The 15,623-nt window shown below is 41.3% G+C and overlaps 1 protein-coding gene across 3 annotated transcripts in view; it reads right to left on the bottom strand.

Moving 5' to 3' along the window:
- The window catches only part of SLC44A5 (solute carrier family 44 member 5), a 319,228-nt gene extending 303,906 nt beyond the window's left edge, over nt 1-15,322 (bottom strand). The window contains exon 1 of one of the 3 annotated variants that reach the window (XM_081055083.1): nt 14,668-15,322. In XM_081055083.1, the coding sequence (XP_080911209.1) occupies nt 14,668-14,701 (34 nt within the window). In that variant the 5' untranslated portion in view covers nt 14,702-15,322. Of the gene's footprint in view, nt 1-13,603; nt 13,884-14,667 lie in introns of those variants that run through there. The other 2 variants (XM_081055081.1, XM_081055085.1) reach the window with 2 other exon arrangements.
- Between the last annotated feature and the right edge of the window lie 301 nt (nt 15,323-15,623).

Here is a 15,623-nt window from a genome sequence, read left to right as displayed (position 1 = left end):
TTACTAAGTGCTAGGCATCAAGGAAAAGATTCAGTAGTCTATATTTTCAAGATATTTACAGTTTAGTTTCATATTCATGTGAAAACCTACCATTAATCTAGTATTCTTAATAGTACAAAGAAAAATGAATGATACTTAAAATACAAAATACAAACACAGGAGTTCCAATTAAAGAAAGATAACTTAGTATCACTTTCTCCTGTACCTTTTTTCTTAGAACTCAAGCTATTACATAATCTGACCCATAGACTAATTTTCTAGCTAACTTTCTGAGAATTCCTAACATTAGTATAAGATAATACTATTATGACTTCGAGCCAGTATCAAATCTTCTAATATCCAATCAGTACAACCCCGTAGGTGTATTAACAAATTCACTTTTCCTTTTACGGGCCAGACTTAACTTTTTGACTCAGAAGCTACTGGGTCTCTTTAACCTAAAGAAATAGCTCAACATAGTAAACACACACAGATGCGCGCGCACACACACACAAACGCTCAGTAGACCATTATATTTGCAGAGAACGCTTAGAAAATTCAGTTAATTGTGCTAATTATAGTAAACCAATGCAATTGAATATTATAAAACCATTAAAATTAAAATTATGAAGAATACTTAAAAATACAGAGAAATATATATGCTTGATTCATTCAATAATGTATTCATTCAGTACCTGTGATATTCCCCAAATTATATTAGACATTTTGGATTAAAGGAGAAATAAAACATAATCAGGACTGACAAGGAGCTCATAGGCCAGTGGTGGGCATCGATGGAGGGACCTAAGGAAGTGAAGAGGAAATAGGAACATGGAAAACCCCAGACACTGCTAGGGAACAGTCTGTTGCTGCAAATCCCATAAAACTCAGGTCCACTTCCAGGTACATGACAACCTACACAGTGCCAGTTTTGATCCAGGAAAATTATGCAGAAAGATGGGAAGCAACCCTAGAAAACAGTGGCAAGTTTCTAGCTGGGGAACTGAGCAATGTTCTCTGGTGCTTCAAGCAGAGTGACTGGCCTGACACTGCCGGGTAGTGTCACCAGAACAATGGTGTGTGTGTGTGTGTGTTGGGGAGAGGAGGGATAAACTCCAGTGACACTGTGACCCTGGGGGCATTAGGCCAATGATTGATTTCCTACCAGGTTTTGTTTCCTTGGGCTTCAGGGCAGTGGTAGGACTGAAGACTCCACAGGAGGACTGAGAGATGGATAAGTAAATGCAATATTTTAAGTCAATATAGGAGCACTAATAGAGGTATGTGCGAGACAAAGAGAACTCCTTTAACTGCCCACCAGGATAGGGGCAGTGTTTGGAGTGTCAGAAAGGAAGATGGCAAAAGTTCCAGAAACAGTATGGACAGTTATGCTGAAACTTGAAGAATAGAAAAGAATTTTCAGCATTACGAAAAACAAACAAAAAAACACCAGCACCACAAAGGAAGAGAATCACAAAATAATGTGTGGGGTTCCCAGTATTAGAATGATAGGATTACTAAGGCTAGGATGGATGTGGGAAATGGTGGGAGATGAACCAAAAAAGGTAATCATAGGTCAGATCCTTAGAAAGCCTTGTACACCTTGCAATGCAATTTTGATTTTTGTCATGGGTAGGTAATGGAGAGCCATTATTGGATTTTAGGGATGTGAAATGATCAGATTTGCCTTTTAAGAGTATCATATTCGCAATAGTGTAAAAAATAAATTGGAGATGATTTAAGCCTAATGCAAGGAGACTGGTCAGACTATGGGTGGTTTTAATCCATACTATTAGGTTGGTGCAAAAGTAATTGCGGATTTTGCAATTATTTTTAACCTTTTAAACCACAATTACTTTTACACCAACCTAATAGAAAGAATAAACGTTGAAATATATGTGTGAGAGGAGGTAAAGAAAAGCAGACACTGTAGATCAACAGTAGTGACTGATCAGGTTTGAGCCGAGGTCTCAAAAAGAGAATCAAAGATAACTCTGGATTGTCAACTAGGTGGATAAAGAAGTCATTAAATAAAATCACCACTAAGGAAAATTATATATGTAACAAAGAATAGATGGTAACTTGAAAATAAAATAAAAAGTTGGGTTAGGACGGCCAATGTTCTATTGTTTGTAAAAAAAATTGTTTGGGGCTACATTTAGATTCAAATACAGACACTAAAAATTACTAGTTTTGAGTAGATTAATTAAATCTCTATGAATTTAGCCTCAGACAGTATTAATTTGTTTACAATTCATCTTGTTTCAGAAAAGATTTTATAGATAATGAGGAGAAAGAAGAATAAGGATGCAAGAAATAAAAATTAATTCCCAAGTGCATGATTTATGATCCCAGTCTTGTGCAAGAAGTTGACTCGGAGTTAGTTCTAAGCTTCCTAGCTGTCTACCCACAGTGGGAAATACAGTGAGTTCCAGGACTCACTTTACCCGTTGTTAGCTAGCTAGTGACAGTTCAGAGAAAGTTCTCTATCAGGTACTCAAAGCAGACACACCATAAAAGAGTGATCAGCACAAGAAATGACATCCTTGAACTCTGTACGATATCAAGTTTCTCAATACCAGTACCTTACAACAGCTGAGCACAAATCAGCAAAAGCACTCTACAGGAGCCAAAATAACACAAGCTGGGCGAAGAGCTGTCTCAGAGTCTGGCTGATTCTGAGAATAACTTTTAGCATACCTAAAGGAATGAAAAGACGACACATTTATGCAGGAAATCCCTCAAAAAGAGCCCTCCCATAAAGTTACTCACAGACACAATCTAACCACCTTCCCACTCCCAGGGGACTTCTAGATGATGACAGAGCCACTGGTCTAACAATGGCAGTTCTCAAGATTCTTCAGCCTCTTATACACAAAAACCCAGGTTCCAGAAATAAGGTGCAGCATAAAATCTCATTAAGTAGGGCCAACTGAAGGAAGGGAAGTCTAGGCTCATGAAAATTCTAATATTAAGGAGATAGTCCAGTCTTCTAATATAATATAAGCAATTAGCTAAAAATATTGTCTATTAGAATTCCTCAAAGACATGCTCGTAAATTATTGCTAAGTCATATACTTTCCTACCATTTATTGCTGCCCAAAACTTGGAAATGGTTTGTTTCCCAAATAAGTTAAAATCTGTTATATGCCTCTCTTGATCCATATAAACTCATATATATTCTATTGATTTGTTTACTTTTTCATCACACTTAAGGCATTAATTCAGAATCAGCTAGTGAGAGCTTACAGAGATTAAAACATAGGAATTAGGCATGTGAAGCATATGTCTTTCTTTTGACTTTGTGTTAATTCTATGGATTACTAAATAAAGTTTACGTGTGAGAAGCGTGATAATTATTCAATGCAGAGTTTCCATAAAGTTTTACAAAGTACACATTTTAATGTAAGACTTTCTTAGTGGTTGACAAGGATGGGGGGAGAGGTGGGTTCCAAACTCACTCTATAACTTCAAGTCTATCTTACCTCATACAGCTAACAGATTCCTGAACACATTTATTTATGACTAAAGTTTGTGTTTTGTTTTTTTAACAACATAATGGTCCTTTAGTCACAGATATTCTTTCAGTACCGTAAAGGTGTTATAACAAACCAGCACAACGAATGCCATTGCCATGGGAAGAGTGTGATGACATTCTTGTGCAGCCAAACAAAAGAAGAATTAGAGAATGGGCATGGTGAATAAGAAGAAAAAAGAGCTCAATTAAAAATAAAAGATATTGTGAATACTAGAATTTGAGAAGTATGCATGTCCATTTAGTAGCTTTCACAGCTTTTTTCATTTTATGACTTGTGATATTTTTAAACTAATAGCTTACGAAGTGTATATAATTATAGGTCAGCTTTAACATGACTTAGGAATTTTTTGTAAAGGGAAACCTGGAGTGATAATAAGCTTTTAATGAAATTTTAACGTCAATTTCAAAACCTTGTTTTTGTCTTTGAATGTGAACACTGAAAAACAATCCAATGAACTACAAAATTTACAAAAAGAACCTGTCCTTCGAGTTTTTAAAATGTGCACACAGTGTGAGGGATATAAATGATGAACGTCTAAGTCTTGTACTTGTACATCTGAAACTAATAAATTTAAAAAAAATGAAAAATAATAAAATAAAATAAAATAAAATGTGCACATTTTAAAGAGCTTCTTATAAAACTTGATTTTAATATTTTTATCTTACAGGAACATTTTCATTCAACAAGCATTTAGGACCAGTCCTGACTTTTCTCAGTTTTCCTTATCAGATGAAGGAAAGGGTAATTAAAGGTGCAGCTCTCTTCTAAAGTCCTTCTAATGGCCAAAAGAAGCCACATAAAAGATGGCTGGAAGACCTCACCTCTTTTCACAATTAAAGAGCTACAAACCCAGAGCTTAACAAATCGTCCTGTTCTTGATCCTTCTTTCACAATCACCAAACAAATGCAGAATAGAAATCAACAAAGTGAAATTGTGGTTCCTCAATTGAACTAGGTTTTGTTTTTTTTTTAGTTTTTAATCTTGGCTTTAATGTTTTTCTAATGTCTTGGACCCTCGTGGAAAACTACCCAAGTTTATAAAAACAGTAATATATAATGCAATCCAAAAAAGTGAAGGAGGAGGGAGAGGGACAAAGAGAAAGCAAGGCAAAAGGAAAAAAAATGTTTTTATTTTTAACCTGAATTATGGGTTTAAAAACTGTGCCTTGTCTAAACATACATAGAACAATGAGATAGGTAAAGCAGACTTTTGGATTCCTGTCTCAGAAAGAACTTCCTAGCATCTCTCTGGTAGAATGGAAAAATGATGGGGCTAGCCCAGAATTTCTCAACCTTGGCACTACTGACGATTGGAACCAGATATTCTTTGGAATGGGGGGCTGTCCTGGGCACAAAAACCTTAGCAGCATCCCTATTCTATACCCTCTAGAGGCCCATAGGACTATCTCAATCATAACAATAAAACTCTCTCCAGACTCTGCAAAATTGCCTCTGGTGAACCACCAGGCTAGCCCCTATCCTACAAAATACTTTTTAAGTTTTTCTTTAATTCTTTCTGAGCTGTTTTCATGCGAGACGTCTTCTGGGGTCTCTAGTCCCGCTCCCCACATAAGAACGCTAAGAAGGATATGGTGAGGCCAAAAAGGAACACCCATGGAGCCATAGCTAGGGGAGTCATACCACTAACTACATTCTTGCTGGCGGCTGGGTTGGAGACACAGAAAGCAGAAGCCACACTATCCGCAACCTGCCGTCTGCTTCTCTACCAACCAACCTCTCATGCTACCTGCAATCTGCTCTTGCTAGCTCAGCCATCTTCTTGCTAGCCCCCATTTGCTGCTAGCATAGCCACAGGAATTATATTAGTGGCCAACGGCTCACTGTTTACATCTGACGGTCAACTAGCCACAGCTGATGGCCATCCAATCACAGTTGATGGCCATTTACTACCTGAGCCAGCACCTTTCCACGAGAGGGCGAGAGCCTGGAAACTGCACTCCTGGCTCTGTCCCTACAGCTGTCCAGTTGAGACAATGGACTGCTACAGCCAGCAACGTAATGGCTGGCAAATTTTTCTCTCCTAGCAACTTTCTCCTATTGTGGCATATTTTATTAAGTATTTTGTCAGGAAATCCATTTATACACCTTTTTTAATACCATATTTAATAATTTTTAAAGATAATTTATTTAATGAAATAAAGATAAAAAGGAACATCCTCATAACTCAATGACATAAGGCCACTGTGCAGTAATTTTTCCTTACCTCCCAGAAACTGTCATAAAAAGCAAACAAAATTGAAAATACTGAAAGAGAGGGTAAAAACCACCTCAAAAAGCAAACAGTAACAAACAACAAGGAACAAAACTTGCCATTTCTCTCACCTTAAAAAAAACAATTTTTTTTTTCTTGACTACCACTCCCACTCCCGGCCACAAGCATCATTTCTTCCCTCCCTTTGCAATTCACTATGTTACCTCTAATTTTTCTCCTCCCGTTCTCTCTTATCCTATTCCCGTCAGACCATCACTGCCAAAACTACACTGAAATTGCCCTTATCAAGGTCTCCAGTGCTCCTCACATTAATAAATCCAGTGGTTCTTTCTCGGCCCTCATTTTACTTCACCTATTAGCAGCATTTGACATAGTTGATTCTTATTCTCCTTCCTGATACACTTTCTCCCTTGGCTCCAGGACCCCACCATCTCTTGATCTCTTTCCTTACCACCTTCTTTCTCAGTCTTCTTTACTGGTTTCTGCCTCTTTCCCCTTCCTCTTAATAATGCAGTAACCCTGAGTTCAGATCATTTATTTCAGTATGCACTCACTTCCCAGTGAGTCATCCCAACTATGGTCTTAGATACCAATTATGTGCCAATGACATCTGTCGTGCAGGGTCTCAGCTCCCACTCCCCACCCAAGAACGCAGAACACGGTAAGACCAAAAAGGAACACCCACGGAGCCATAGATAGGGGAGTCATATCACTATGTTCTCACCGGCGGCATCCGCCTCTCTGCAATCTGCTCTTGCTTGCCCCATTTTCTTTCGCTAGCGTAGCCACAGCTGTTATATTAGTGGCCAATGGCTTACGGGTTACAGCTGACGGCCAACTAGCCACAGCTGCTGGCCATCTGATCACAGTTAATGGCTATTTACTACCCGAGCCAGCACCTTCCTATGTGAGGCCGAGAGCCTGGAAACTGCTTTTTGGGGCTTTATCCCCACCACATCCAAATCCATACCATCAGCCCAGGGCTCTCTCCCAGACCCCAGACTCATATACCCAACTTCCTACTTGTCATCTACACTTGAATATCAAGTAAATATTTTAAACCCAAATGTGTCCAAAAGTGAACTTCTGATTCTTCTCCCTATACTTGCCCTAACCACAATCTTTCAATACCAGTTGATGGCAACTCCCATCTTATTAGTTGTTCAAGACAACAAAGGAGTCATCCATGACTCCTATCTTTCTCTCACATTCTGCATCCTGTTAGTTCAAGAAAATGTATTATTAGCTCCACCTTCAAAATATATTCAGTATTCTTCTATTTCTCATATCTTCCACCGCTATTACCCTAATAGATGCCACCATCATCTGTCAACTGAAATATTGTAAAATATTCCTTCATTTCTCTTCTTGCCCCTATAGGATACCCTCGACATAGTAGCCACAACAATTCTTACCAAATGTCAGGTCATATTACTCTTCTGTTCAAAACATGCAATGGTGCCCATTTCACTCAGGATTAAAGCCAACAGCCTTAAAATTGTCTAAAGGGCACCTGATCTGGTCCTCCCTCATCTTTCTGAGCCCTTTTCCTATCCTTATTATTCCCCTTACTAATCCTACTCAGCCTCATTTATGTCCATCAAACATGGCAGGTATACTCTCACCTTAGGGTCTGTGCATTAGCTTTTCTGGAAGGTTCTTCCTCTTCTGTGGACAAATACGTCACCTCTTTCAAAATTATCTTTTCAATTAGGTCTACATTAATCACTAATCAACCTCTTGATACTTAACGGCTAGCACTCTTCCACATCCCATTTCCAGCACTTCAAATTCCCCTTGCTATGCTCTATTTTTTTTTTCTTTTCCTCACAGCACTCTTCAGTTAATTTATTGTGTTTATTATTCATTGTCTGTCTTCCCTACCTAGAATGTAAACTTCACAAAGGTGCCATTTTGCTCTCTGATGTATCCCAAGTACCCTTAAATTAGTGCGTTAACACAGTACATGTTCAATTAATAGTGGTCACATGAATGAAAAAATAAACACATAAAATAAAGTGGACTAATACCCCGCCATAAAGCAGAAGGGATGGCAGCCTTCTCCTTTTTTAATTTATCTTCTTTCTCACTCTCCTGATTATATACATCAGAGGACTAGTTGGGCTGGGAGGGAGAATTCTTTGGTAGGAAAGAGTAGATAAATACAGTACAAGAGGTTTCTACTGGAAGATTATAGGTGTTAAGGGATTTTTGTCTTTTCAGTTGGGTGGTTGGGGGATTTTAAGACTTTTGCATTTTCTTTATCACTCTGATTTTTACTTTTATTTTGTTGAGATGGAAGTTACCTTCTAAACTAAATGGACCAAAGGAGCTAGTAATGAGAACTAAAATAAGTGGAGGAGGAAACAAGATGCTAAAAAGACCTCAAGGAAAACAGCAAAAGAGAGCTTCAGGTTGTCAGCCCAATTCAATAAAGTAGGGAAGAGGGTTGCAATTCAAGGGCAATGCTGAGAATGGTAATGAAGATAAGAATTAGTAAGTGAATTACAGTGATCTTTTACTCTCAGGAGTCTGAAAGTGGCCAGTGGGATACAGAGGAAACTAGAATAATTGTATAAATAAATAAATTAATCCCATTATAGTGAAAGGTTTGTGTTTTTTTTTTTAACTTTTCTTGCACTCACACAACATCTCCCCTAATATTTATACATTAATGAGAGGATCCCTACATCTCAAAATAGAGGTGCAAAAATAATAAACACAGATGTATTCATTATCTAATGCTGTATATCAAATTACCCTAAAATTTAGCAGCTTAACACAATAGTAAGCATTTATTATCTCTCAAAGTTCCTGTGATAAAGGAATCCAGAAGCAGCTTGGTTGGGCAGTTCTGGGTCAGGGTTTCTCATGAGATTCAGTTCGATGTTAGCTGAGGCTACACACATCGCAGGGCTTAACTGGGCTGGAGGATATGTTTCCAAGGTAGATCATGCCCATGGTTAGCAAGTTGGTGCTGGCTGTTAGTAGGAATCCTCAGTTCCTTCCCACAGGAGTCTCTCCACAGGGATGCTTGAGTGTTCTCACACCATGGCAGCTCATGTTCCCCAAAGTATACAGTATAAAAGAGCAAAGGATATACAAGAGCAAAGCAGAAGCCACAATTCCTTCCTGTACAATGTAATCTTCTACTATACAGGTCACACAGGTCAGCCCTAGATTCAGTGTGGGAGGGGTGTGAATACCCCTACGTAAGGGTGTGAATACCAGTAGGTGAAGAATATCGAGGCCATCTTGAAGGCTGGCTATCACAGCAGTCAAATGGCTTAACCACATGAATAGCAAAACAATTTCAATCCACCTCAGAGTTGACCCAGATGCATCTTTTCCGGCTTACACCACATCAAAAAGTGAGAACATTTGTTCACTTGCCTTCCATCTCTAGAGAGCTCTGAAACCTCTATACAATATCACCTTAGCATCTGTGAGCAGTTAGCCTACTTTTTGTTAGCAACATATTTCTAATTTTAAAAGTGGATCACAAACAGTAAAGTTGTGACACTTCTGAGCAAAGCGTAAGAAGATGTATCATTCTCTTGATTCAGCTGGGAAAAAAAAGTCTAATCTTTTTATATTAGACTTGATAAAAAACCTGGAGGAAAGTGAACAGATATTAAAATACTGGATGTACACAAAGGAGAAAGAGTCACAGGGCTTGGTTATGCCTCTATCTACAGTACATGATTTATTCTGAGACCTCAAGAAAACACCTAATGTCTTTGTATCTCAATTTCCTAATAAGTAAAATACAGATTATTACCACACTCACATGTATAAACAGTAAAGTTTGAATATAAATTGGGAACCGATATATATGTATGTGTGTGTGTATATATATATGCGTGTGTGTATATATATATATATATATATATATACATATGTATGTATATATATATATATATATATATCTTGACTTATATAGAATATGTATTTACAAATAATAAACTTGACCAAATTCCTTATATAGACTATTCACATTTAGCAAATCACTCACCTCTTATTGTATCATTCCTCCAATAATTCTAAACACTGAGCCTTCCCTCCTACTCTAACATACTGTGACTCTCAATGCTGTGAAAAAAAAGCTGATGTCATAAACACATTGTGTTACAGTATCACTATGAGCCAGATGCATTCTTAGTTACATAATCCCTGAGATACCACCAGCCTTGCTAGCCTCAAGAGAGAGACTTGAGGTACTAAGAAAGAGGGGGAGGGGACTGAACAAAGCCCTGGAGCCATAAAATTTTTTCATTATGTTTTTCATTATTAATCTTTGGCAAAGAAACAGTTTGGAGGTGGGAGAAGGCAGTGGAGAGGTTTAAAATAATTATTATTTATATCTTCTCTAAATATCATGGCACCTTCTAGTCACAAATGTTCGGAAAGCAGAAAATCATCCAAGAGATTCCATTTCCCCCCACTCTCCACCAACATCTCACAATAAGATCAGAGAGCCAAGAGCATCATTTCCCTGTTAACTAGCTGTCAAGGAGCTACCTCCAACAAATGGCAGTTTTCATCATTAAATTGTTTCATGTTATTTTCATCTGTGAGGTTTGTAATCCATAAGAACAACCTAATCATGATTAAGTAAAATCAAAGAGATCTTCTAAAAGCCTGTATGCTTTTATTGTTATGCTTCACAAGTAAAAGATCAGTGAAAAGCATAAAGGTACCCTGATTTGAACTTCCTTTGTGCTTGAATTAGACTGTTTCTCTTGGAACACCCTCACATCAGGCTTCTCTTGGCAAAATCATGAATTGGCTGATGTTGTCTTAAAGGCTTTCCCATGACTCCTTTCCCAACATCACTCTTCTTTCACGGACCCCTTTTCATTACCTAGGAACCCCTCAAGCTGCCTTCTGCATTCTACCTACTGCAGTCATGTTTCAGACTCTTTATAATCCTCCCTTCTAACATCACAATGTTTTTCTAAGACTTGCTTGGTGACTAACTGGATAATCTTTACTAAAATGTTGAATTTGTTCCTCATTCTTTTTAGAATTGTTTTTCAAGCAGATTCCTAGAAATGCTATCAACAACTCAGCCCAAAATATTGTAGGTATTTTGGTAAACATAAGAGGGGATACTTGAGTATAACTGGACCTTTTAGAAAAGGGAAGTCCATCGGGTCGCTTTACCTAGCCTAGGGAGCTGATATAGGAAAGCTGTCTCCCTGAAGTCATCCTCAAAGACAGGAATGTAACCGCGAATACCTAACAAGTATCTGATTGACTTCCCACTGCACTTGAAATAATATCTACACTCCTGTCGAGTGTCAAAAAGATCTGACCTCTGCCAGCTTCTCTCTACCTCACACACTACACTTCAGCCAAACTGTTCTTCCTTCTGTACTTGAATATACCAAGCTGCAACCTTATTCCTGCCTTAATGTCTGTGGTCCTGTGTTCCAGTTTGGGGCATGCAAATTACTCTTCATCATTTGGTTCCCAGATCAAATGTCATCTCTTCAGACAATCTAAAGTAACCCCACAATCACTTTCTAGCACAGCATTTTATTTTATTCCTGGCATTAATCACTGTGAAATTTTCTTATTTATGTTTTTGTTAACCTTCTCCTCCCAGGCCCTCTCCTAATGTACTCTTCATGCACTGCATCTAGGGTTTTGCACAGAACATAGTATATATTCAGTGCCCAATAAAAATGTGCTAAATAAATGCATAAATAGATGATCCAAGTATAACTTAACCTTTAAATTGAAGTAATTGAGTAAGAAATCCTTGTACTAACATTGGAAAAACTGGGGTGGGGGGTGTTACTATCACTATACCTGATGTAACCGACACTTTTATAAGACTTTTATTGATCAGGGACTACAGCATTTTTTCATGAAAACATTATAAATTTTGAATTCATAAATATTTTATTTGTCCTTTTGAAAAGCTGTCCTTTGATGAGGTTATCAAAAATAAATGTTAGTATCCTTTGAAAAATACTGCCAACTCATTTTATTCTTTTCTGTCGATGTTAAGAAACTACATTTTCCTTTGGCCAATTTTCAGTTGTTCTAGATACGCAGTCTCTATTGCTAGGACTTCAGAAGCCAATGAAAAAAATTGCCTGTCACATGACCCAACGAATGATATCTCCCCACATGCAGTGTAGCTAAGCAGAGAAGAAGCTTCCGAAAGAGGACAACCAACACAGCATGGAATGTATTGCTAAACCTATAGTTTATTATCCAGTAAAGTTCACCCTATCACCCTGCAAAAAGAGGGGGGAGAAAACAAAGCCTAGCAATTTTTGCCACTTGGTTTTCTACTAGGCAGTCCCAGTTTAGTTGCTTGTTGCTGAAAAGCAGATGTCTGAGAGCATTTCAGCAAGCCTGCAGTCAGATGCTTTTGTAAATCTCTCTCCTCTCAAAAGACAAAATTGAGGCAAGTCAATGGATTACAACTTCCTAGGTTTGCTTTTGTTATCTATAAAATATCACAACCAATCCTGCTTTGCTAAAGTGAAACCCCAAGGACTGAAAAAAAAGCATCGTTCCTTCTAAGAAAGATAAAATAAACTGGAGACCAAAAAAAAAAAAAAATGTAACATTAGTAAAGAGAGAGAACAAAACACAAATCTATAAAAGCTAAACAACTTTCTCTTTAAGAAAAACATGTAGCATGAGAAAACACTCTTTTTAAAGAACCACAATAAAATTTCTTGACACCCCATGTCCTAGGAAAGCTTGATCATAACTCTTCCAAAGGAATTATTAACACTTAAATGACAAAACTTTACTAACCACTATTCTTCAATTATTTCACTATCCAACTTAAGAAAATACAGTTCTAACTTGGCATTCAAAACAAAAATTTCTTGGTGTTTTGGGGTTTAGTAAAGAGGGGGTGTCTTTTCATCAAATCTCATTAATTTGATCTCGTTTATATCTTTTTGTCCTTCTGCCAAGATTAATGTCAAGGGTAAGGTTGTCTCTTACTGGCATGTACTGTAAAATTTTTCCTACTCTTCATGGACCATTTACAGTCTGCAAGATTTGGGGTGGGTATGAAGCGTATTCCTGCCAACGGTTAGCCACATCAGCAGTGCTGAAAACCAATCCTTCTGTTTGTTTTATATTGCCATATGGTTCCATGGAAAAAAAAAAGAGTTAAACAAAAGTGCAGCTACTGCAGCATGTCAATCTGGGTTTAGACTAATTTTTTTATATTATGGTAAGGAAACTGTTTGTAGATGAAAATATTCTCATTCTTCAGGCGTCTGCCACAATAAACGTGTACTAATTCACTGAGAGAAAAAAATATCAGGTTTAAGGCCTCTTCTATTTTACAGGAGCTGTAACATTTTTAAGGAAATGCACTGCAATAAAATTATTATATATATATATATATATATATATATATATATATATATATATATATTACAGTTTCAAGCAGAAGATCCGGGTGTTTTGTAGTAACGTCTTCCAAAAGATTAAGGATCATGGTTTTAAACCCTTTCCAGGAAGTGATTGGAGCACTTCAGGGCAATTATAAAGCAAGCTGAAGCACCAAGATAAAGTTGTGCCCCCCTAGTGACCTCTAGAGTGGAGCTAAGCTCTCACAAGCAAGACTTAGGGGAAAAGCAAGAAGCACACCAAAGCCAGGCGCGCTGCTATAAATGAAGCTGTTATATTCAATAACACGCCCTCCCATCTCAGAGTCCAGATCCCAGTTTATGTAACCCCATGGCGCAGTAAGTCTCCGCCTCCTGAGCCATTAGGCCCATTGAGTCGAAATTCAACTTCAAACGCCTCCGCTTCTACCTCCCCACGATGCTCAGGTCCAGTACCCCCAGCACACAGCCTTCCTCACCGCGCATGGTATGGAGCTGGCTTCCCTCTCCGCAGTGCTGCAGACACCTCGCGGCCACTGCTTGTTCCCCAGCGACAGCACCGGAGCGCGAGGAAGCGGGTGAGTCGCGACCTCTGCGAGTCCGCGCTGAGGGCGCCAGACACCGAAGCACCCGCTCTCCGAGCTTCCAGCTCTGCGAGTCCTGGGGACGCCCCCGCGCCGGACTTCTCCCAGGAGGCTCTCTGCGGAGTCCAGCCTGGACCACGCCGCGAGGCCTCAAGTCACCCCAGCAACGAGCTCTTCCGAGTCCTCCCGATCATCCCTTCCCCCCCCCCGCCGCCCAACTTTCCAACTTTGGAAGCCTTGGTTCCAAAGGAGCAACAGGGGGATTGCCCAGCCATAATCACTGCCCACCTCAGCAGTCTGATAAAGGAAAATAGCCTGCAGGGTCCCGGTTGGTAGCAAGTCCCCTTGACCGTGGGGGGAAAAGGAGAGCCAGACAGCTGCTATCTCCTCCCGAGGATGGAGGTGGGGGAAATGGATGCAGAACTAGTTACCCAAGGGATGAAGGGGAAAAGGGAGGAGGGAGGTTGGGAGAAGGGAATAGAAAAGACCGTGAAAAACACTCTCTGCCTCTCTCTCTCTCTCTCTCTGTCTGTCTCTCTGTCTGTCTGTCTGTCTCTCTAACACACACACACACACACACACACACACACAGACAAGCACGGCCTGATTCCGAAAAGGGTAAGACTCTAGGAGTCAAGAGTCGCTTCTCTTCCCACTACCCTGAGGGGGGAAGGAGCAACAGATATCCAAGCTCGTGGAGCAGCCAGGGTGAGAGAAAGAGTCTCCAGGTTTCCCCAGGTTACAAAAAAAAGGGGGGGGGGACAAACTCCAGTTAGAGTCTTTCGGGAAGCAAAGGGGGTGCAGCAATACTGAGGTCCCCCCATCTCCCAAAGAAGGTAAACTCTTCCCCGGCAGGCAGCCTTCCACGGGGTCGAGTCTGGATGTAAACAGGCCAGCCCGAGGGGCGGACCGCAGGTGGGAGGTGGGATGGGGCGAGGTGCGAATGGAGCGGAACTCACCCTTGATGTTGGGGGGCTTTCTCTTCTTGGCCATCTTCTGCCCCCTGCCCTCCCCCAGACCCCCACGCGCTTCCTGCGGCTGCCGCCCAGCTCCCGGAGCGGGCTCCTTGCCTTCCGGGCGAGCTTTCGCCGCGGCTCTCAGCGCTCAGCGAGCTCTTTGTTGCTGTGATGGCATCTGCGCGGCAGCGGTGGCGGCCGCCTGGCTGCGCGCTCCGCTCGGCTCCACTCGGCTCGGCTGAGGCGGGCGCCGCCGCCCCTCTGCTCTGGGCCGCGCGGCGCCGCGAGCTTCGCGCTCGCGCTGCTGTGGCCGCTGTGGCTGCGGCGGCCCGAGGCTGTTGACGCTGCCGTGCGGCTCCCGCTGCTGGAGGGGGCAGCGCTGGGTCCCCGGAGCGCCCGCGCAGCGCTGACCTTTCCCTTTCCTACACCCTCCCTCCCCCGCTCCTCCACCCCCGGGGTCCCGTCGGAGGCGCCAGCTCCAACCCAACCAGCGACGGCGCCGTCATCCAGCAGTCGCTGCTGGGGAAGGCGGCGGTGGGCTGCAGGGGGACGCGGGGAGCCCACGGTCATCTGCGGCCGGGGAGGGGAAAGCCAGGCAGACGGACTGCGGTGGAACCAGTCCTTTGCTTGCCAGCCGGCCTCCGGGCCTCCGAAGCCCCTTCCCAGGCAGCGCGACTCGACGCAGGAGGTGGGGTGGGTCCACAAAAGGCACCGGTCTCCAGAGGCCAACAAGAACTCCCGCCAGATGCAAGAGAACTGGGACCTGAGCTTGCGATCCGACCCGGCCGCCGTCCTCCCCAGAGAGCCTCCTCCGGAGTATGCAATCCGAATTCCGAGGGGCCGGTGAGGCCCGGGGCACGCGGGTGCCTCTGCTCCTCCCGAACCCAGAAAGGGAAGAGGGACGAGGGCAACGAAACTGGTGGAGAGGAGAGAAATTCAATTCCAGAGGCAGCCACCGC

The sequence above is a fragment of the Rhinolophus hipposideros genome (assembly GCF_964194185.1).
Source record: "Rhinolophus hipposideros genome assembly, chromosome: 8".
In the NCBI taxonomy this organism is placed as follows: Eukaryota; Metazoa; Chordata; class Mammalia; order Chiroptera; family Rhinolophidae; genus Rhinolophus; species Rhinolophus hipposideros.
The sequence above is the reverse complement of the archived record's forward strand: the minus strand, read 5'-3'. Positions and strand labels throughout refer to the sequence as shown.